Genomic DNA, 25,179 nt, shown 5'->3' on the forward strand with positions numbered 1-25,179 from the left:
ACTCGGCAACACTGTCGGCCTTCAGAGGAAAAAGGTCGGTTTTTAGAGTGAATGTATTTCTGTCAAGCTTCCAATCAGAATCTACTAAACTTGTAGTAGTGATATTTAGAAAGTTATAATAGTCGATTTGATTTGATTAACTTCCGATTTTGCACAGTAGTTGCTTGAAAACTGATAACTTGGAATTTTTACTAGAAACTAGTAGATTTTAAGAAAATATGAGATTATTTTGCACTTTTTATATTTTGATTATAGAGTTTAATCTTAGCGTCATTCTCCTTAGAAAAATCTTTATCCCCATGTGCGGGGGTTGGGAATCGAACCCTGGTGAGCTGCGTACAACGCACTCGATTCAGTATATCTTCTGACCTCGCACAAAACAGAAGCAAAAAGTCGCTACGCTATAGGCACCAGTGAAGCAAGCCAAAGCTTTGTTCTATATCCAATGCACAAATAGTATTGTATCGTTGCCCCAGCTACGTAGTGAAATGAGTCTGCTTAAGGATACAAAAGTGCCCGTGCTACTGCGCCGGTGGTTGAGTGGTAAGCGTGACCGCTACTCATGCCAGTTGATCTGGGTTCAATTCAATTCAAAGTAAAGCCGGTCCCCGGTCCATGAGTTGATGGATCGATATCTAGTCCAGATAGTGGAGATAGTGTGATCGGTAATGAAGAAGTAGAATCCAACTTCTATACTTACTACATTTTTATTAATGTTGTTAATCGCCGACAGGTTTACAGTGATGATGCTACGTGACTTCTCTTTTGCGGTTCTCATGGTAAAGAAGGACAAGTCTGCCTTTGCCGTGAGATATGTTGATAGACTTGAATGATTCGTAGTAACACTGTCTATGCTTGACTCCTGCCAGCAGAAGACAAAAGATTAGTCCGTAAGATTTTAGGCCTGTTTCTAATGACCCTGCCACTGCTAGTTTTCCGATCTGTATATTTTAAATCTTTGCTCTCACTACTTAGTAATCTCTAGCTAATTGAATGTCGTTAAAAAGTAAAAAAGAAAGTGTGACTACATAAGTCGAAATAAAAAATGATTTTTTTACTTGTTGTAAAAATTGTCAAAAAACCTTTAGAAAAAAGGAAATATATTAACCAACCACCCTGTGTTTTGCACTGATGAGTGGTAAATGTACATGTACATCTTCTACATCCATTTCAAAACATTGACCATATTCGATGAAAATTTTTAAGTGTAGTAGGATGGAGTCAAATGGGTGTGAAGGTACAATAGGGGCATTATCTTTTTTACGTTATTGCAGAGGTCGCACAATCTAGGAGCATTAGTTACACGGTAGAAAACATCGTTGACGGCTGTCACTTCGGCTGTTACCGTGGATCAGCGGGCATTATTAGTTACTGCACCGTTTATGTATTCGCGTGTTGTTCTGTGAAAACGCATTGTCTTTCGTCCTCAGTACATTTAATCAATGAAAACAATGTCAACTGAGTTTTTTCTTACGTAAAAATTAATGCTGAACACGAGTATTGTGTTAGTTTTTCGATGTTTTTGAAAAAAAGTACGGTCATCAACATGAAACATTCGCTTGGGGTCACGATAAGTCTACCGTTTGGGACATTATAGGTCACTATTATAATGTGAATTTGAATTATTTTGAGAGTGAAATAGTGCGTAATTTCGTGCGAAAAACGTTAGTACGAAGGGAAGAGGACATAAAGAACGCAATTGCATCTGTGCAAGATGGCGGCAGCAAGTGCTCGTCGTCCATATTTTTAACTCACGCGTCAGATATTTCGCGCGAGTTAACAATATAATAATTTAACCCATTATTGCCTAACTTATTTTTCATGCGCATTACAATTCGAGGTTTCCAATCGGAAAAAATTAATGTGGTCATTCCAGTTAAATTATTTGTGTACACAACTAGTGAACATTTCTGATTGATCTAGTGATTAGCTCCTGAGATATTGTGATCGCCGCGAATGAACTTTTCAAGAAAGTACAACTCCGAGATAATCGAGTTTTACTGCCGGTGTAGCGAGCTAACGGTCCAGCATATCAAACACTACGCACCTCCTACGAGGGATCAATGAGTAGCGGTCTATTAATAGCCGTAACTCAAGTTGTAGTATTCCGATCTTAATGAAATTTAAAAAAAAATCCTCAGCGTATGTAATTTCAGAATATCTAATTTTCAAAAATTCGATTTTTGTTTCATCCTGACAAACATGTATAACCCCTTAAGGGAAAATTGAATGAAAACAAAACATAAACATTAGTCTAACTTCTCTAAACGTATTCTGCAAGAGTATATGAACAATATTAACTCATTGATGATGCCTGTTCTGCGTTATTGCTTGAATAATAGGAGTTAGCACCTACTATATATAGTAGGTCTGGCAATGTTGGGTTAAGGTGTTGTTGAATTCGAAAGAAACATGATCGAAAAAGAGAAGGAATAATAATTTAAAAAAATCTTCCGAAGCGCAAACGTGATCGTCGCACAGCTAAGCACCCACGTTAACTGAAATGCACAACTTCAATTCCACTCTCTGGCGACGACGAGGGCACCAAAGAAGTCATTTGCAAGTCCAAACCAGACGCAACTGCTGTAAAAACATGTTTTTGCAACATTTTCTTCCGCGGTTTCATGATTTTTCGCATCATTTGCTACTTCTCATTTTCTTGCCTGAATATGGCGAATGGTTTGCTTTTATTGTTTGTGTTATTAATTTTTAAATAATCTGTAGGATCCATACTCTTCAAATAAAAGTCGAACCGCTGATTTACTAAGTGTGTACATTGTTTTATTTAGCCTCGAATATCGTGCCCCAAGTTTTAAAAACATCGAAAAAATATCTTCGCCTTATTGGATTTAGTTTGATAAATATTTAGCCATGCATAAATTCATTATTTATTATTATTATTTATGACCTATGTTGGTCTACATGAAATGTAGTTGAATGGGAAAAGCCCATTTCAGGATATACTTCAGAAGCAATCCTCAAATGGGCGTAAAAACCCATTATCTTTTCATATATTCACACCTGATTACAATGGATTCACACTACAATAAAATATAATAACATAGTACACAGCATTACATAAATGAAAAATACAAATATTACAAAAAAATGAATCTTAAAATCTAAGTCAACCTTCTTAGTCTATTTTTGAAAACATCACAAGATACAGAAAAGTCAAAATGGCCATAAACACTATTAAAAACATTACACATCGCCCTAATGGGTTCGTTTTGACCGTACTCGGTGCGTTGACACTCGAGTTTTAAAAAGTTATGCGATCTGAGACTTCTCGGAGCACATTGACATTTATTTGTGAGAGAATATCTGGAGCATCTATTTGACCAGTTAATATCTTCCCAACAATTACTGCTCTAAATGTGTTCCGCCTTTTGGCTAGGGTTTCCATATCGAGCAGACGACAGCGATCGATGTACGGTGGTAGCTCTGCTGGGTTACGCCATGGGAGAGTTCTAAGAGCAAAACGAAGGAATCTTGCCTGCACTGCTTCGATTCGGTTGATCCAAATGCTTGTGTAAGGACACCAAATGGGTGCTGAAGCTTCCTAGACAAATTGCACAAGTGAAAAGTGGAGTGCCCGCAAACAATATGTATCAGTGAACTCTTTGGCGATTCTTATAATGAAACCTAGCTTCCTATTTGCCTGTGCTGTAACATGAGAGTAATGATTTCTGAATGTCAGTTGTGAGTCCAGAAGTACACCGAGGTCTCTGACAACTGTCATTCTCTCTAGCGATTCCCCGGAAATGGTGTAGTTCCACAGTATTGGATTTTTTCTACATGTAAAAGATATTATGGAGCACTTGGACACGCTGAGAGCCAGCAAGTTGCGATTACAACAACTACAGAAAGCATCTAAGTGTTGCTGTATTTCCTTGCAATCTTCTATTGACCACACAATAAGAAATAGTTTGAGATCATCGGCATATATAAGTCTACATCCAGGAGGTATAACAAAATAAACGTCATTGAAGAACAACGAGAAAAGCAACGGTCCTAGATTGCTCCCTTGAGGCACTCCCGACAAGTTGACAAACGGTATGACTCGTTATTTCCTAATTTTACACACAGAGAACGATTTACGAGATATGATTTAAGCCACCCTATAAAATAATCCGAAGCGCCCAGCCGCTTCATCTTTGCCAGTAGAAGAGAGTTGTCTACACGATCGAATGCAGCCTTGAGATCCGTGTATACAGTATCGACCTGAGATCTAAGTTCAATATTTTTAATACAGAGCGAAGTGAATTGGGCTAGATTAGTAGTTGTCGAAGGAAAAAAGGAAAAAAGCCATGTTGGTCCTACGATATATATGCTCTGGTCTCACGAAACAGCACATTTCCTACTAATATTTCAAATTCAAATTGTCAAAACGTTGCTGTTGCCTGCGTAACACTTTTATCACTTCTGTTACGGTTTTAACCAAATCGAGTTTCTGTACGTGAACAACTTCATGAAGATTATTCATAAAACCAAAGGATGACTCGTGATTTTATTCATAGATTTAGGAACATTATTCGGAGTCGGACTATATCACGTGAACTGATTCATGATTTTTTGTATCTTGATCATGATCTCGTTCTCGTTGTTGTGAATTAGTTCATGAAATCAAAACAAACTGGATATTTTGTCGTGAGCTGTTTCACGAAACTCGGAAATATACTCATCTTCGTGAACTAATTCATGATCCCCATAATTCACGATTGAATATCCGCGCTTGTTCCAGATTCTTAGTATAACAGTCACGGCTGACCGTGGACCAAGGACCACAAATTTTCCTGGTCGAAAATTTAGAACTCATAAACCGTAAGTACTAGACATTCAGTGTCCTCGGAGCAAATTCTCCACAAAAAGTGTACTTCATTTTGGTGTAAACGAAGTTAGGGCAGCCCTCTCGATTTTTTAAACAAAAAAATTCTGAGCGAATAAAAGGTTTCATTCCAAGGAAATGTAGAGACATCATTTCTGTATAACTTTGTTGCAAATGTCATAACTCTCTCTCTCTCTCTCTCTGTAACGGTTTTTTTTACAGTGATTTTCTATGCTTCGTTTAGGGTGGCTCCACAAAAAAACAGTTTTTTTTTAAAATAACTCCATTGGAGTTAATTTCTAGGTAGTGTTTACGAAAGCGCATATTTTTCTATAGTGCCACTAATTAACTTCTATATAAACAGAGGCATTGATGGTTTTATGCTTTAACATCTTATAAAGTAAATAACTCCGAAGGTGGCAAAAAGTGACAATGTCATGGTCCTCTAATGGTGCTTCAAAATCAGTAAATCGATAGTGGGAAATGGTTTGTCTCCTTATGACTCTTCATGTGAAAATTTTGCTTCTAAACTTCATCTGTAATGTAGAAAAAATCGAATATGTGTCCATGGAACTGTTTTTAAAGTGTTGTCAGTTAAGTATGATATTGATGGCTACTTTTTGCCTACCTTCGGAGTTCTTTACCTTAGAAAATGTTGAATTTTGAAAATAAACTCATCAATATTTCTGTTTATATAAAAGTTAATGAGTGTATCTCTGAGGAAGAAATATATGCATTTCTAAGATCAAACTGTTATTCGAAGTTGACATTCACGAAAAATCAACTTTAAAGATAAAAGCCAGCCAGTTATTAGGAGCATGAAAAACGCCGTAAAAGAAAAACCGTGGCAGATAGAGTTATGACATTTTCAACGGAGGTACTAAGAAATAATTTCTCTACATTTCTTTAGAAGATTGTGTGTTCAGGAGATAATTTTTTTATTTAAAAATGGAGAGATCCATCCCAAATTCGTTTACACTAAAATGAAGTGCACGTATTGTGGTGAATTTGTTTCGAAGACAATAATTACCTAGTACTTACGGTTTACGAAGTTTACTGGGCTTTCGACCAAAATTTGTTCGATTTGTGGCCCATAGTGCCGTGTACTTCACAAAATCAAAACATACTATTTTTTCATGATTCCTAATATATTAGTTACGACTGACTATTCGTGCTCATGAAATAGTTTACAAAATCATAAAATATTCCTGTATTCGTGAACTGGTTCGTAACTCCTAGTACATGATTCACGATCCATCTTGCGTTCTTGTGTTATTTAGAAGATATCATCATGTTCATGATCCATTCACTTTTCTATGAAATATCATATAGTTATGTCTCGAAGCTAGCGACCAGTAGTACACCCAAAACTTGGCCGTAATATCTTTACGGTAATAAGAAAAAAAACCTGTTTTAATCCACCTAGCGGTGCAATTGTGCCTTTCTCATTTCTCTAAACTATGGCACGGAGGCTTTTTATGTTCAACATAATTGTGGAAATGTCCATTACATTCTTAGTACACTTTGCACTTATACACAATGGCATGCCAGCCACGAACTTGATGAGCTACGTGTCGACGGTGAAACACTTGAAACAAAAAAATATCATACTCCATTAGCCTAATCATCATTAGATCAATGTTATCTGCTTGCTAACTCATTTTGTCATGCGGGGCTGGGTATGTGAAGAGGGCGAAAGTCCCATGAACGAACGACTCCCCAGCTTAAATTGGTATGCTTTGTGATACAGTGGTGGTTTAAAGATGATGGGGTTGAAAGGGAGGGGTATGAGGGCTGGATGGGGTGGTGGTCTGAGGGGTGATTTAAGGAGATTTTTAAAGGAGGGGCGCGAACAGTAGAGGGGGGGCGGGGGTGTAACCCCTCTCCGTAAACCATCAACTACGCCCCTGTTAAAATCCAGAAACACTAAACGAGTCGAAAAAAAAATTTGGCCGGGATTAGGTTGACGTTTTTCAGAGTGATTGCATAACCTTTCTATATGAGAAAGGCAAAAATGTGCCAAAATCCAAAAAAGTGAATCGTAGTCAAATTTTTTTTTCGAGTTTGCTTCAAATCTCGACGTTTCATGCACCTTGAACACATTTAGCATCAAAAATAAAAATTCTATTTTTAATTTTTCCTATAGTTTATATGAGAAATTTCAATGTGGCCGCATTCTGAAACCCTTAATTCCGGAACCAGAATTCCGATCGATCCAAAATTCAATAGCAGCCGATGGGAAGGTTGCACCTTTCATTTGAGACTAAGTTTGGGCAAATCGGTCCAGCCATCTCTGAGAAAAATGAGTGACATTATTTGACACATACGCACATACATACACACACACACATACACACACATACACACACACATACACACACATACATACATACACACACATACAGACTTTTTCCGATCTCGACGAACTGAGTCGAATGGGATATGACACTCGGCCCTCCGGGCCGGGATTAGGTTGACGTTTTTCAGAGTGATTGCATAACCTTTCTATATGAGAAAGGCAAAAATGTGCCAAAATCCAAAAAAGTGAATCGTAGTCAAATTTTTTTTTCGAGTTTGCATCAAATCTCGACGTTTCATGCACCTTGAACACATTTAGCATCAAAAATAAAAATTCTATTTTTAATTTTTCCTATAGTTTATATGAGAAATTTCTATGTGGCCGCATTCTGAAACCCGTAATTCCGGAACCAGAATTCCGATCGATCCAAAATTCAATAGCAGCCGATGGGAAGGTTGCACCTTTCATTTGAGACTAAGTTTGGGCAAATCGGTCCAGCCATCTCTGAGAAAAATGAGTGACATTATTTGACACATACGCACATACATACACACACACACACATACACACACACATACACACACATACACACACACATACACACACACATACATACATACACACACACATACAGACTTTTTCCGATCTCGACGAACTGAGTCGAATGGAATATGACACTCGGCCCTCCGGGCCGGGATTAGGTTGACGTTTTTCAGAGTGATTGCATAACCTTTCTATATGAGAAAGGCAAAAATGTTCTAATAGCAAGACGTTTCATGCTAAAACGGTCACAACAAAAAATTCCTCAAACGGCAATACCAACACATTCAAATCTTCTCTGCGTCGCACTCATGTTTCATCAATTCTTATTCAATAAATATTATCGCGTCGGATTGTCTGGAAGTGTGTAGCACTTCGCTTGTCATTGTATTGCGCATCAAGTGAAGTGAACACTATGTGGACAAAGACGAGATTCGATTTTCTCTACACGACACATTCCGTATTTGAAGATCGGCTCACACTCGGCTAGCTTCAAAGCACAGTCAGAAAAAACGACTCGGAATAGTGGTGGGGAATTTCGGCTGGTGTTAAATTGAAATTTCTTTTCTATCACGGACGTTAACAGCAAGGTAGCGACTGCACAAAACATGAACAGTCCTTCCCGTCATGTACGGGAAGCAAGACCTATGGTTTGGATCCACGTATCTGAACCGAGGGTCCGGATCCAGACACTTGTCTGGATCTAAGCACCAGGTCTGGGTCTGGTTCTGGTCCGGACTTGGTAAGGGGAAAAGGGGATGGGCTAGATCCGGGTACTGGTCCGGATCCGGGTACTGGTCCGGATCCGGGTACTGGTCAAGATCCGGGAGCTGGTTCGGATCTGGGTACGTGTCTGGATCCGGGAGGTCTGGATTTGGGGACTGGTCCGGATCTGGCAGCTAGGCCGGATCCGGAAACCGCCTAAACTTTTTATTCCACTATCCAACCTACCCAGTAAAAATCCGTAATTCTGGCTGCTTTCTGCCAATATTGGGGCAGGTTCCAGCCTGAATATGGTCAGAGATCCGCCAGGATTCCGGTTGGTTTGACTCGGTACTAGTACTATCATAGCAATCGACCAAATTATCCTACATCCGAACAGAGCCGAGGTTGACACATACTGAAAAAGTGTTTGATTGTGTGATGCGCATACATGAACAGCAACCGAAATTCGTCATTCCACCGTTTACTACCTTTGTGGGAATATGAGTTTAATACCGCAATGCGCAATTGCGTGGTCTGTTACCGAAAACACAATAGAATCTTACCCAAAAGTAATAGAAACATACCCGTCGGATTTTGGGTGTAGGAGCGAGCTGTTGATATAAGTAAACTATTAGACAGTTTAATGTCCGGACAGAAAACGAAAACTGCGCTGATCACCAAAAATACATTAGAGAGTCACAAATCGTTTTCGTGATATAGTTTACAAAACTAGATACCGCGAATTATTCACACCTTTGTGAGCCAGTTTATGTTGTCACGTTATCCCGAGTAAAAAAAATCGGTAGTAACCAAAAAGTAAGATATCACGATAAGGCGAAGAGAAATTACGAATATCATAGTGAAACTAAATATGACTAACTTGACTTCGCGTGTCAAACCCCAAAGTAACCATAATAATAAAATATCACGATCACTTGCATGTAAATTACGAAAATCGCTACTAAGATCATGGAAGAAAATCACACTACTCGTGACTAAAATATCAAAAACCGTGATTAAGATCTTGAAATCATGAACATAGATTTCTCTGCTCGTGGCTAAAATATCACGAAAACGTGAATAGAAATTACGAAAATCGTGACTAAGGTGCTGAAATTATGAACATAATTTCCGCTACTCAGCCAGAAAAATTCGATAGTAAACTCGTGAACGAAATATCACGGTAACGTGATCAGAGTTACGAAATTTGCGACTAAGCTCCTGAAATCATGAACATTGTTTAACTGTCGGTTCTTTTAATATTCAAATGTGACGCCATGTATGTTTTGGCGTGAACTATTTTTTTGGAAACACAAATATTTTCATGAATACGGTTTATTATTCATAATTTCAGTAACTTGGTCACGATTTTTGTAAATCGTTCTGTTCACGAAATCGTGATTTTTTCCACAATTTATGAACGATTTTCTTCAGTGGTTATTGATTTATTTATATTATCGCACCTAAACACACAAAACTCACTTAAAAATTTGAATTCAAACCTACTGAAGAGTTATGCAGGATTTAAATAATATTACAGCACTTTCAAAAGCTCAGCTCATTCAGCCTAATAGCAGACTGCCAAACGACCGGACACCGATGAAGTAGACTGTGTTAAATGGTTCCAAAATTACGTTCTCTGTGCATTAGTTCAACACTAGAAAGTACCTTCACTCCGTTCATAGTGTATCGTTTTATGAATCACACACAATCATGCTGCTTTTCCTCACCTGTGGTGGTTGAACAATTTCCGACACGGCAACATCCTTCAAGCCCTCCTCTTCTGCTCGATCCTCTGGCTGCTGAACGGATGCAGCACCCTCCGACGAGTGCCGCTGTGCTGCTGAGCCACCCGTCGACACCGAAGCCGTCAGTTCCGGTTCGGCAAAGGAACATCTGTTCATCACCGAAAGTACTAGCGCCACTAGTGCCAGCACGAGTTTCATCCTGTTAAACACTTCCATCTTCCCTTGGCACTTTGAATGAAATCACGACAGCACGGTAAAAATAGCGAGGTTGCACTATGAAACTCAAACAACAAAAACAACAACAAAGGCTTTCAGATCCTGTTTCCCGCTCACTCGAAATTGCAGTGAAATTGCATTTTCAACATAGCACTTGCTTCTCGCTTTCCTCCTACAGGTACACTCGATTGCCCACAAGGCCACCCCGAAGGCTGTTTGTGCAGTATTCACTTTTGATTATCTTCTGCAACCTCCTCTACTCCCCCAGGCCGTACAGTAAATTCACCCACAATGTTACGAATCACACTCCAATTGCTGCAATAATTAATACCTCTTGTATTATTATCATCGCCATATTCCACATTCACTCTCGTTTCGCGAAGCTCAAGCCTTTTTTTCCCGACCAATCTTGCCGAAGCATAACCAAATTCACTTTGCGCATTCAAAACTCCACGTGCCACACACACCGCCAGCAACGGCAAAATAGCGCGCAAATTATTCCACGGCAACGGGTGCCAGTCAGTGGCTCTCGGTGGGTCAGGTTTCCACCACCCGAAAGGGCGGTATGTTTTTGTTGGCCTGTTCCGTCCAACGGATCAAACGAACCGAATTTCTAATTCCTTTGTTGCTGTCTCCACCACAAACGCACAGGCTGCTCACTAACTGCCGAACCTAACTGACTACTGTCTGCTTTTCGATATGCTAAATCAGCTTGAAACGTGATTCGATACGATCGATTTGAGAAACGGTACTCAGTTTCGCATCCGTGAGATGATTATAGTCTGTAGTGAGCGCGCAAATTCAAATAACGAACGTCCACCTGGTCCAACGTCTGCCGAGTGACTACACTACGCCAGTCAGACACGCGGTTTGTTTGGAAAATCCTCCCGATATTTTCTTGTCGTCGTCGTCGTCGGTGTCGTTGCTTTGCCACTGCTCAAACAGCTATTTACGATTCAAAGTCTATCGACAGACTGGTCCAGTCGGAGCCCACCAACACCGTACGGCCTGCTGGGTTCGGCTTAATGGGAAACCCACAGGTGGATGCTGCGGCTTGTTTGGATTTGCACCGATCTACTAACGTGTACCGACTGGTTTAGAGTAGAGTGGGGCAGTGTTGCCAGGCGTTACGAGATTGACACATTGTTCCTTTGCATACATAGATCGATTCAAAGTGTCTGTCAAGTTGATATTTATCTCTATTGAAACGCTTTTATCTTTTCATAAACCATTTCAATAGCAACCCGTACTGCCATCCCTGACAAAGCGAAGTTATGAGTTATGTTGCAGCTGAGAGAACCCGAACTGTAGTGACCGAGCCGAGAGCGAGAAAGCCTAGCCGAAGCTTTCCAAAGCATAGATATGCCGATGCTGTGATGCTGTTCATGGAAATGCTCCGAAGAACATGTTTGTTTTGCTTTTGCATCATGCTCAATGTGACGATGTGTGTGTGTGTATTGTGTAGTGAGACCGATTGTGACTGCTCAACCGGTATATCTCTGTTGGCGAGGAAAACTGTCGCTTTCATGCTTTTCAAATTCACTCTGCTCTGAGTAGGTAGGTAGCCGAAAAGCTGCGATCGGTTGATGGGGGAGGCGTTATGCTTGCAAAGTGGGGGCAGGCAGATTGCGCTTTTGAGTCCGAATCGAAATGGGATTCAAAGCGGATTATTGTGGGTGTTTGTACTGCCGCCGGTAGGATTCCGGAGGCTACGTGCGGCAGGAAAGAACAGATGTTAACATGCGGAATTTACTGTTGGTAGTTGGAGTTGAGAACCTGTGAATGGAGTTTCAGATGGAGTGTTTGAGGAACTATGTTTGAGTGCGAGTTTTTCGTTTTGTTTCATGACCGTACGATGAACCCAATGAAATGATTACTTCTAGGCAGTGTCGTCTTTATGAACGGGCACAATGGGCTAGGATTAGGGGCTCCAACACTTAGTAGGAGTTGAACGTACAGCTGTAACCTCAAATCAGTTGTTGCACAGCTATTAAAGTCCAATATATTTGAATTGATTTTAATGAACTATTAATCGAGGTATTTGGTGAATCAGAGTTGACTACCATTATTGTCTGTAACATAACTCACGGCTGCTAAATATTCAAAATCGCGTCCGTCATTTCGAAACTGTGAATTATAAATGTCTCCCCGCTTATCACGAAGGGATCAAGGTATGTTGAGTGTTTTCTATGATGTAGTTACGCAGATAACTTGCCCAGAGAGCTGCAGTGTCAAAAAGCGCCATTATGGATCGATCTGCACCGCACTCCAAAATTTTAGGACAAAAAATTTTCGCAACCACTCAATATTTAGTTTGGACGAGTATTTTTAAATATTTGTTGCACTTTGTTTTAGGTATTGAAGAAAATTGGACGCAATTCTGATTGCCACAACAGAGGAAAGAATCAAATAATACAGGTGTAGTATTACCATAGCACGGTGTGTTTGGTAGAACAATTTTATTCGAAAAAATCGGAATCGCTAAAACTTCAGCATGTGATAGAATCGGCTTTTCTCTTTCATTTGAAAGTAAAATTAAAATATTCTGTCGGGGGCTCCAGAACAACTTTTTATTTTAAAGTTTTTTTGTTTGAAAACTTAGGGTTTTCAATGAAACTGTTTCACATTTTTGCCCCTAGGTAGTACTTTATACATTCAAATATTACCAAAAGTGAGAATCTGATGGACAATTTCATTGTGTGCAACTTTGTAGAAAACTACATCGCGATCTAAAATCGCCAGAGAAAGCTATTAAATTTTTATTTATTTTATTTATTTTTCATCTGATCTAGTTGGTCTTAATGAATATGAAGGGATGGGGAAAAGCCAATTTGAGTGAAACATTAACTATACTCAAATTGGCGTAAAAACCCCATATCTTTTCAAATACACAATACAGAACTTAACAATAAATACAGAAATAAATATAACAAAAACAAACTAATACAATAAAATAAACAATGTAAAAAAATATAAACAAAAGCATAAAAAATAAAAATACAGATTAAAATGTCCTCAGGAAATATCTGGTAAGTCAGAAACTACTTAATAGCCGGTTTTTGAAGGTAGTAGATGACACGTTGAAATCGAAAGCCGCAAACACTTCGTTGAATGTGGCAGACATGAAGCGAATTGGATCATGGCTACCATACAAGGAGTTCCTGTGTTCCAACAGCAAAAAGCTTCGTTGACGGAGTACACGTTCCGGTGCATAGATGTGGAGTTGGGCCAACAATTCTGGCGTATCTAACTCTCCTAGAAGAATCTTAGCGACAAAAACAGCTTGGGCTACTCTCCTTCTCGCTTCAAGCGTGTGTAGACTTAATAATCTACAGCGGTCTTCGTATGGCAGAAGATTAATAGGGTCCTGCCACGGAAGGCGCCTTAGTGTATAACGAACGAATTTTCTTTGAATTGCTTCAATTCTTGCTATCCATGTTGCTTGGTACGGACACCATATTACGGAGTTAGATTCCAATATTGACCGTACCAATGCGCAGTAAAGTGAACGGAGACAGAGAGGGTCCTTAAATTCATTAGAAATTTTAAACATGAATCCCATCTGGCGGTTTGCCTTGTTAATAATATAGTCGAAATGAGGTCGGAAAGTGAGTGCAGAATCCAAAGTGACTCCAAGGTCACACACTTGTAGTACACGCTCAAGATGCTGTTCTCCAATACAGTAGTCGTATGAAATTGGTTTGTGCTTGCGATGATACGATATTACACTGCACTTATGAATACTAATTGTAAGCAAGTTGAAGTCATTGAAAGTCTCCAAGAGCTGTTGTAAAGCTAAGTAATCCCTGATGCACTTGACGATCATGTATAATTTAACATCATCAGCGTAAAATATACGACAACCCGGTGGTAATACTGTAGCTAGATCATTGATAAGGAGTGTGAACAAGAGTGGGCCCAAATTACTTCCTTGAGGAACACCCGAGTTGTTCGAAAATGGGGCAGAGAACACACATCCAATTTTTACTACAAGTGTTCGATCTCTCAGATATGATTCGAGCAAACGAATCAGATCAAAAGACACTCCTATTAATTTCAACCGTTCCAGAAGTATTGCGTGATCAACTCTGTAAAATGCTGATTTCAAGTCGGTATATACAGTGTCGATCTGAGCACCAGCGTCCATGTTACGCAAGCAGAATGAAGCAAAATGAGCGAGATTCGTGGAGGTTGATCTTTTTGGGATGAATCCATGTTGATCAGGAGAAATGTAGCTTTGACTGGATGCAGAGAGCACATCGTTCATTATGATCTCAAACACTTTGGAGCAGGCACACAACGATGTAATTCCTCTGTAATTTTCAACATTTCGCCGATCTCGTTTTTTGAATACAGGAAACATAACTGACCTTTTCCAGCTAAAAGGATAACAACACTGCCTAAAGGAATTGTTGAATAGAGTTGTCAACGGCAAAATTAATGCATCCGTGCATTTCTTAAGAACACATGAAGGTATGCCATCAAGACCAGGAGTGACTGAATATTTTAGCTTACTGATTGCTGCTATAACCTGACGATCTGTAACAGTGAAGCGTCCCAAAGGACAAATATTTAATGGAGTGTCTCTACAAGCACGCGCAATTTGATCAGCAGATGAAATAGGTTCATTGAATGCGCTTTTAAAGTGGGTGGTAAATAGGTCACACTTCTCCGAAGCCAGACTAGCACTCTGCTCCTTCAAAAACATATCAGTAGGTAATCCGTTCTCTTTCCGCTTGGAGTTCACGAATTTTCAAAACTGACGGGGATTATTGCGCAGGTTTACTTGTGTTCGAATGGAGTATCTTTTGTACAATAAAAGGTTATAGGATCGATAATTATTACTCGCTAGCGCAAAACGATATTTGGCGAAACGACAGCGTGTACGGCAATACAATCGTAGTGCTTTTGATCTGAGTCGCTTGAGATGTCGTAGATGTGCATTACCCCACGGTGACTTACGAGCTGGCCTACGCAGAGGGACATAATGAGCCATTACGGCATTAATCACAGCAGTGAAATATTCAACGGCAGAGTCAATGTCTTCCGTATCCTCAAGTGAATGCCAATCGATATGAAGTAGTGCTGATGCAAGTCCCAAGCAATCAGCTCGGTGAAAGTCAAGGCCAAGATCATCAGGGATATCCTCATAAATAACTGGTTTATGCATACTGATAATAACTTCTACGGGAGGATGATTTGCATCAATCACAGAAATATATTCAGCAGGTTCGTGGATCTGACAGTCGGCTAGTGCTGTGTCATTCAATAAGACAAAGTCTAGGATACGACCGTAACGATTTTCAATGCTATTAATTTGTGTGATACAGTTGAAGCTGAATCCATCCAATAGCGCAGCGCAAGCAGTAGAAATATAAGAGCGAAGAACGTTGACTACAGGTGCGACATTGTCATGTGTATCCCAAATGAGGCCAGACTGATTGTAACAATAATGCGCAATCATTACTTCCAAGGCAAGAATAAACAGCATCAATCGATCGGACATGGTTGTTTGCACTGATTAGATCACTCTTACGATCTGGAGGTAAGTAAATTACACCGATGCTGACAAAACGATCAGGTAACTTCAGTTTAACGAATAGCTGTTCAAGTAAAACGTCAACAGGTGTTGGATCGACGAAACTATTCAATGCAGTAGACACGGCGATAAGTACGCCCCCTCCGCGTGATTTACGGCTGTTCTCAAAACTGCGATCGTTTCGATAAACAGCATATGTATCGCCAAAAAGCTGACGAGAATGAATCCTATCATCTAGCCAAGTCTCAGTGAGAACAATTACGTCGTAATGAGAAGAAGAGATTGCTATGAAAACTTCATCGATTTTTGTGCGTAGGCCTCGGACGTTCTGGTAATAAATCGTCAGTTTACCATTCAAGTCTGCGTCAAGAGTCGATTCCTGAAATTCCTGCACATCATTCCAAAGATGATCGCCATCCTGAGAGTTGTCATTATTTGAGAGACAAGCAGTTCCAGTCGAAGCATCAGCAGGACATGTACTGCTGCTAATGTTACCTGACGGAGTAACGCTGCATGCTTGAAAACCAAACAGATTTGATGAAGCGACGAAGTTTGGATGATCTGATTACGTCACACACGTCTGGAAGTTATCATTACTTAAAAGGCGAGCAGTACCAGTCAAAGTTTCTAGATTCGCACGGGGCCTATTGTTAAAGCAAAGTCCCATCTTTAAGCGGAAAAAATATAATTCCAGATTCCACGGTTTTATGTGCACCAATGATATTCTAGGTAGAGTAGAGTAGATAAAATTTGAACGAAATTAAGACTCTTGAAAGATGCTGGGTAATGCAGCAAAATGAAACCGTTTTTTTCGTCACAGATATGTTTGTTTCTTCTTTTTTATTTCTTCACTTATTCTGGAGTATGCTTGATATAGTCTTGATTCAACCTTTGTGCTCGTTAGCATCTTGTGGGAAATATTTGGCCTAAATTTTAACTTTATATTTGATCAACTCGATTAGATATTAAGTCATTTGATTTTATTTCGATTGAGAATCCTGATTGACAGTTTCATGAATGATAGAAAAATAATTCGATGAGATTTATGTTCAAGTTTGTTTACTTTTGGGAATCGCTGTACATTGAGCAGAAATCGCAATAGTAAAAGAGAAATAAAGGTTTTGTTTATTGTACGAAGATAGCGATCTCAATATAAAAGTAGATATAGAAGTAACACCTTTACCCGAAAGACGTGTTGCTTTTAATGTCTTCAAATTCAGAACTGAACTGGCAACTCTGTTTTCTTGATATGTTGTCTTTGCTCTTATCCCATACTATGAGCGAAATCTTCAATAAACAGACGTATTACTTTGAGAATTTACTGAATGTATGGTCCAGCTTGATATTTTCTTGTTCGTTTTCTTTTGTGATCCGTGTTCAACGAGTAATGACTCCGGAATTTCTTCTTAAAGGAAATTATGAAATTTGGTTTTGTTCTTTTTTCTAAGATTGTGTGAAGTGTGTTCGATTTGGAAATAAAATTTGAGGACAAGCAATGCTCTGCATCTATAAATTCTGATGAAATGAATCTACCCCAAAAGATAACAAACATGGATCCAAAACTCGAAGAGCTTTTTGCTCTTTCAATCATCTTTCTTTTAGAGTTGATAAGGACAAACAGGATTCTCAACCCTAATTGCAATAAAATCCGGCGTTTATTACAATGACTCGACTTACTTTAGTTCATTCACATATAAAGTTTTGAATTTAAGCCAATTGTATTTTACCAGGCAGCATAGGATCAGGAAGAAGGGTCATTCTAGTTTACATTAGCTATCTCGTAGAGCAAGAAACGAAATGAAAAAGGCATGATAAAATCCGTCACTACATTAATCAACATCTTGAAAAGGTATAAGATTATCGAATAAATTTGGACAACACCTTTCCACACCTCCTTGTTCATAATGTTTCATTTTCGCCCAAGATCCGGAGGAATCTGAAAATATATTTTTTCTACTGAGAATGGGACTTTGAATACATTGAAATTTATCTGAATTTACTGTTTATTTAAAACCAACATTTTTTGTCCTTGTTAATCGACTTCTTAACCCATAGTTTCCAACCAAAAAACTTTAAAATAAAAAGTTTTTCTAGACCCCTTGACAGAATATTTTAATTTTACTTTCAAATGAAAGGGAAAAGTCCATTCTTTCACATCCCGAAGTTTTACGGATGCCGAATTTTTTTGAATAAAGTTGTTCGACAAAGACACTGTGATAGTTCATATTGAAGTGGTCCGTTAAGACTTAGGAATTGAAATCGGTATTGTACTTCAGATTTCCAAATTTTTATACAAAAATTCATAGTCGGTCCTGAGCTAGGTACTTGTTTATCATAAAAGAGCTCCGATCTAAAAATACGAGTCCCGAATTTTAACCCCTGTACATCTTATTTAAATAGTGAAAAAGAGAAAGAATGATTTGAGCCAGAGCTTGTGCGACTACCCTCGGTTGCAACTATGTTAGTGCATAATCGGAATCGGAACTAAATACGAGCACCGGGCAGTTCCGAATGCAGATTGCAGCTGGAAAGGGAAAGATCGTTAGTCCGACACTTGTTATTTCTAGAGGTCGTATATGGTCAATGCTTTACTCGGTCACATTACATTGGCACGCATATTTCATAAGATAAGTCAGCAAAAACGATAAAGTCAGATTGTTTCACAAGTGTATCCTTTAACCTAAAATAATAAGCCCTTAATCATCTCATTAGTATGTAACCCATCAGGGTAACAATTTAGCACGGGGTGGAAATACAGTGAAGACCTGTTTTTATCAGCCCCTTCGCGAATTTTAAGCTGATAAAACAGGGACATTGATAAAATCGGAACATATATTTTTATGCCTTTTTAATAAACCGAAGCTCTTAAAATATTCTTCTTTTGTCCTTAGATATAGCCCCGCAACCTTTTCTGATTATTTACTTCAAGTTTTCCTTAAGAGGGTCTGACAGTGCAAAATTTAAAAAAATATATTTTTATTTTTGCATTTTTCGGATTTTTAAGATAAGAAATATATGCCCAAGAAAGGATTTTCTCGAATTCAACTTGGTTCGTCTGCTAGAACCCATCAAACTACCAACTATCAATTTTCATATGAAGCTTATAAAATCGGGACAAAAAGCTGATAAAATCGGGGGCTGATGAAATCAGGTGCTGATAACATCGGGTTTCCACTGTATACCTATTTGTGCGTAGTCTCGGCTTACTGTGATTGGATTGCGCTTAAATAGGTATCAGCACCCTTGCTTCATTCCTAAGAGGCAGTAAGATAAAAAATCTTTGGTTTAAAAAATGGAAAATACTCGCGTTTGAGCGAAACAAAATGTCGAGTACAACGCACCCTCATTCATCCATCCAAGTGACCTATTGCGTTGAATAGAGACACTCTTCTAATTAATGTATTCAAATGGGTGGGATGAATACAGGAGCAAGATGAATTAGGGTACAGTTACCCTATATGTTTGTGAACTTTGGAATTTTATTAAATGGAACATTTTTCAGTCGCAGGTGACTCGGAAACTAATCGATGTATAGAAAACCTGTTTTAATACACCACCTAGCGGTGCAATTGTGCCTTTCTCATTTATCCAAACTACTCGGAAAAACATTGTTCCCAAAATCGTGAATAAAGTGCCATGAATCCTGGAACAATCATGTTTTTACGTTATGAAAACAGGACCATGAACAAAAATAATGTGTTTTTGTTTTGTGTACTTCAGTCACGGTTTCCGCCAAGTCATTTCTAATAAGATTTTCAGTACGCAAACTAGTTCACAACTTTATGAACATTATTCATAAAACCGAAGGTTGAGTTATGATGATATTCATAGATATAGGAGCCCTAATTCACAAAATAAAATATTCTGGATATGTTCCGTGCACTATTTTACGAAATTCAAGATTTTATTCATGAATGCATTCAATTCTCGTGAATTAATTCATGATCTCTAATATATTAGGTACGAGGTAATATCCGTGCCCGTGAAATAGTTTAGAAAATCATCAAATATTATTCATGTATTCGTGAACTGGTTTGATTCCTAATATATGCTACGATCCAATATCCGTGCCCGGGAAATAGTTCACGAAATCATGAAATATATTTCACGTATTCGTGAACTGGTACATGATTTACAATTTATTTTGCGTACTGGTGATGTTTAGAAGATATCGCAAATCATTTACAATTTCATGCAACATGATAATGAAATTTTATGAAATGCTCAGCTGCTATGACCATAGTGAGCATTAGATATAAAAAAACCTATTAGAACTTCGAACATCGATATTCGTTTGATAAGGTTTATTGTGATGTTTGGATAGCAAACGAAAACTGCGATGAGAATCCCAAATAGTGTGCGTGATATAATTCACAGAGCAAGATATAGCGAATTAGTCACATATTGATGATACAGTTCATATTGTCACGTTATTCCGAATAAAAAAACCGATAGTAACCTGCCAAGAAGAGAATTTACGAATACCATGATAAAACTGCTGATATCATTAACATTAGTCATATTACTCTTCGTGTCAAATTTGGAAGTAAGTTCTAAAATAAAATATTACGATAACATGAACAGAAATTACGAAAATCATGACTAAGATCCAGAAAACATGAACATGAATCAATCTATTAATGACTAAAATATTACGATAACATGAACAGCAGTTACGAAAATCGTGACTTAGATCCGGAAATCATGTACACAAATCACACAACTCGTGACAAAAATGTCCAAAATCGTGACTAAGAAACTGAAACCATGAACATAAATCACTCTACTCATAACTAAAATATCACGATAACGTGAATTACAAAAATCGCGACTAAGATCCTGAAATCATGAATTTTAGTCCCACTAGTCTGACAGAAAAATGCGATAGTAAACTCATGAATAAGATAGCACAATAACGTGATGAGAAATCACCAGAATCGCGAATAAGCTCTTGAAATCATGATACTCATTTGACTATCGGCTGCGTATTCCCAAATCATGAACTAGAATCACAACAAACACTAAACATGTCCAGGGAACAACAACAGTACCCTAACCACACATTCTAATGTAACGCCCTGTATATATTCGGGGCGAACTAGTTTTTTTTTGAAAACACAAATAGTTTCATGAATTCGAGGTTTTTCATCCATAATTTCAGGAACTTGGTCATGGTTTTCGTAAATCGTTCAGTTCACGAAATCGTGACCTTTTGTTCCGTTTGTTTTGCGTGTACGATTCCATGGCTGGTTATGTTCAATATAATGGTGGAAATGTCCATTACATATTCAGTACGATTTGCACATACATACAATGGATCGACAACCACGAACTTGAGAAGCTATGTGACAAAGTTGTTCGTTGTCATTTATTTGTTTATTTATGTATGTATTTATTTATTTATTATTTATTTATTTATTTATTTATTTATTTATTTATTTATTTATTTATTTATTTATTTATTTATTTATTTATTTATTTATTTATTTATTTATTTATTTATTTATTTATTTATTTATTTATTTATTTATTTATTTATTTATTTGTTTATTTATTTATTTATTTATTTATTTATTTATTCATTTATTCATTCACTTATTTATTTGTTTATTTATTTGATCTCTTTCATCTGACCTGCATTGGTTTACATGAAGTGTTATTGGGAAGGAAACCCGATCAGAAACACAACAGAAATATTTCAAAACTATATCTCGGATTGTTACTTGTTATAAATTTCTGTTATTTTAACTACTAACGAGACCTAATTTATAACACAATATGACACAAAAATTGTGTTCTGTTATAAACTTGTTATTTCGTTTTGACCGGGAAAAGATCATCTGAAGATCACATGGGTGGTGTTGTGAGAGCTGTCGAATAGGAGTTGAGAACAGTTTGAAACAACATCTGATCTTGTTCCAAATGTATATGATTGAGACACTATGTCTTGGATCCGCCATCGAGCCTAGTTTGCATACCGTACATAACTAGACTCACTGTTTTCCGTTCACCCACTATTTTAAAACTTGTTTTACAAATGTTTATAAAGTTCGAATTACAGTATAACAATACGGATCAGTAAACTCTTTAGCTAGGATTAAAGTGTAGAGCAATACCGTAAACCGGGGGGACTTTGATCAGGGGGGTGACTTTGATCACTCGATTTTTTTTCCTAGATCGCTTATTAAACCATAATAATCTACCGAATCATTTTAATTTGAACTGATTTTTACTCTAAACTTATAAAATACTGGTTTGTTATACTTTTTGAGTACATATATTGTTCGGTTTTTTGGGTACAAAAACTACAAAAAAACGAAATTTGACTTTACCTTATTTTTACGAAGCTTCGTAAAGTGTCTATTTTTTATAAAACAAATAAATCTCAGATTTGAGCAAAAGTAATTACAAGCGAGTTTTTATTTTCCTTTAGGTTGGGATGTGCAAACTTTAGTTTTAAGAGTTTGTTTATTTTAAATACATTTTTTTGTAAAACTAGTTGGCAATTATTTCAAATTATTTTAAGCTAAAATTCGCAACATTTTTTTATTGTTCAATATTACAACGTGATAGAACGGATGAAACTTTTTGTACGTCGACAAAGCGTTGAAATAAAACAATTTGAGCAGCTTTAAAGGTTTTCAGAATCTTTTATTCTAGTTGGACACGAATTATACGAACTTTGGTTACTCGAATTTTACAGTACATTGAAATACTTTGTATAATACCAATTAACATCTATTTAACAATCAATATCTTTCCAGAATCATTTTAAACAATCATTTCAATGAAAAACATTGACAATGATAACTTAATGTGGGTGAACATGCAGGTTATCAAAGTCACCCCGGAATACGAAAACGGACTTCAACTTGAAATCATTTTTGAAAAAACAGCTATAAGCGGACAATTTTAGGTAGCACCATCCAATCTTGTTCTCCATACATCAGTACATGGTTTAAAAATATTAAACTTTAAAAAAATGTATTGCGTCTAAAAATATGTAATGATTACTTCGAAAAGTGATCAATGTCACCCCGGTTTACGGTACTATAGTTTTTTTCTTCGTGTATAAGAAATCACAGAGCATTTAGATACATTAGGAGTTAGCAAATTGTGATAACATCAATCAAAGAAATTATCCAGGTATCGATATAGCTCAACATAATCTGCGGTATCACATTGGAAACGTCATTGCAGAACAGCGGAAACAGCAAAGATTGTAGGTTGCTTCCTTGAGAAACATTAGCAACGTTGATAAAACTGTTTCCAAAAATGACTCTCGGATTCTCGCCAACCCTTTCCGATTAAAAAAGATCCGGTAGTTTATTTACGGGTCGGTGAGATATCGGCGAATTTACTGGAAATAGATAATTTAAAAGTGGGACACTTAATTTTGGCGATATGCACTCGTTTTCTTGTTTGTAAACAGTGCTGCTCGGTCTATTTTTTCGCAGTTTTGTATCTATTTCTGAGAAATTCATCATGCAGGAAGAGGAAAGAAAAATAATCGTGCACACTAACACAAAAATTCCTCAGCATGAACGCAGGAGCTGACAAAAGTTGATGAGTTAACTTGGCTCAATTTGTTAAAAATTACAAGGACATTCTTATAACTGACAACAAAGTGCGAATCAAGCGTGTTCCGTACAACATCTCGGATTATGATCTTTCTAATAAATTAAAAGCAATCCTCTGTAGGTTAGCAGGCGAATCCGTCTCCGAGAAGATTTCAAATAATACCAAGTAAGTAAGCAATCCAATCGACGCCCCCAGCAACAAACATAGGGCTCATAGGCTATACGCCCAGGTGATGACGAAATTCGATGGATGTGATCAACGGTAAACGTTTTACGAAATCAGATTTCGAAAAAATAGTCTCCTGCTCGCAGGAAGGTTTTACAATTGAACTAAATTTTTGCGAAAAAAATTGGGTTTGGCAAGGGATCTGTAATAAAGTCGCAACGACTTCGTCCCCTCAGAATGCGACACTAACTTAAAGTCGGATTAATTTAACATAAGATTGACACTACATCCAAAGCGGAAACGGTAAAAAACGAACGACTGATCAAACGCTATGTCTTGTTAGAGCAAAATTTCTTATGTGCCGATGAGACACAACTAAATCGAAACTTGGTTCAACGTAGGAGGCCAATGCGATTTGCAGTGTATTATATTTCTCCCAAAGGCGATTTTTTCTGTTAAACTACTTGTTGTGTTTGATGGGTACAAATACTAACTTAGTAAAGTAATGGATGGCTTTCCGACTTCGATTTCATCAGATTCCGACACTATCATAAAGCTGGAAAAATTAAGTGCTGGATCCATTCCTGTGGCAAGAAAAACAGCGTTTTTGGAATGGCTAATATCATGAATTAGGAGGAATAGAAACGGTAATGCCTGTTCAAACAAATTTTAAAAAAGCTGAAGAGGGAAATCTAAAAAATTGACTCCAGTTCTGTTCAACAGAAATGGATTGGGCGAAAGTGAAGCGGGACGGGAACTGAAAATGAAGTTGTAGCATTCCGCTTCATTATCACCTAATACATTTCTGTTGGACGGAATACCAGCGACAGTTGTCCAATGAAGCATGAAGAATGACGCTAGCCAATACCGTGACTGAAGAAGGTGTGCACTGACTGATAATTATAATTGGCATCAACAGAAAAGTATTTCATCGAAATAATAATGTATGATTTGTTTCAGTTATTTTCATAAAATTAAATCATTTTACCTTTGTTTCACTCTTAGAAAGTTTTTCAATTGTTAGAAAGGTTAAAAATACATACAGTGCCGCCATTGTTGTGTTTCGCGCTGAACTCTCATGTCTACGTGCCCGCCCGGCTAGTCGAGATCGACGGTGTCATCACCAAACTGGGTCTGACGTGCAAAGACCTGATAAAGTACTGGGTCGACAGATCAACAGTTAGAGTTCAGATTTCAAGTAATTTCATTCAGTAGTAGCCTTCTGCAGTACTTGCAGAAATGAGAAGGTGTGTGCGAATGAGGATGCTTCAATTCAACCGTAGGCAGAAATAAATAGCGGTCGAAGGTATCATTTAGGTGGGGTAGCGGTCAATAAAGAAAACCCACACGACGATACTGGGGAAGACCAAACATTCCGCCCAGAAACACTTTGCTTCGAACTATCAAGAAGAAAATATGAATCGGAACAATCGCAACGAAAAAAGGAATGCGATTGGAATTTGGACCATGAACCTGCAAGTTGCTTGGCTTCCCCAGGTTTTTAGCGCAACAGAGGGTGTGGGAGAGCGGGCATTTAGTTGCTACAATCTACCAGAGC

General features: G+C 37.8%; 2 protein-coding genes across 6 annotated transcripts in view; one reads left to right on the forward strand and one right to left on the reverse strand.

Annotated features, from left to right (window-relative positions):
• Nucleotides 1-11,142, reverse strand: part of LOC131685192 (uncharacterized) — a 160,209-nt gene extending 149,067 nt beyond the window's left edge. Inside the window, exon 1 of the mRNA XM_058968734.1 lies at nt 10,103-11,142. Coding sequence (XP_058824717.1) covers nt 10,103-10,336 — 234 coding nt within the window. The 5' untranslated portion in view covers nt 10,337-11,142. The remainder of the gene's footprint in view (nt 1-10,102) is intronic.
• The window catches only part of LOC131685193 (actin-histidine N-methyltransferase), a 317,693-nt gene that overhangs the window by 151,732 nt on the left and 140,782 nt on the right, over nt 1-25,179 (forward strand). The gene's annotated exons all lie outside the window — the stretch shown is intronic.

Source organism: Topomyia yanbarensis, chromosome 2 (genome assembly GCF_030247195.1).
Source record: "Topomyia yanbarensis strain Yona2022 chromosome 2, ASM3024719v1, whole genome shotgun sequence".
NCBI lineage: Eukaryota > Metazoa > Arthropoda > Insecta > Diptera > Culicidae > Topomyia > Topomyia yanbarensis.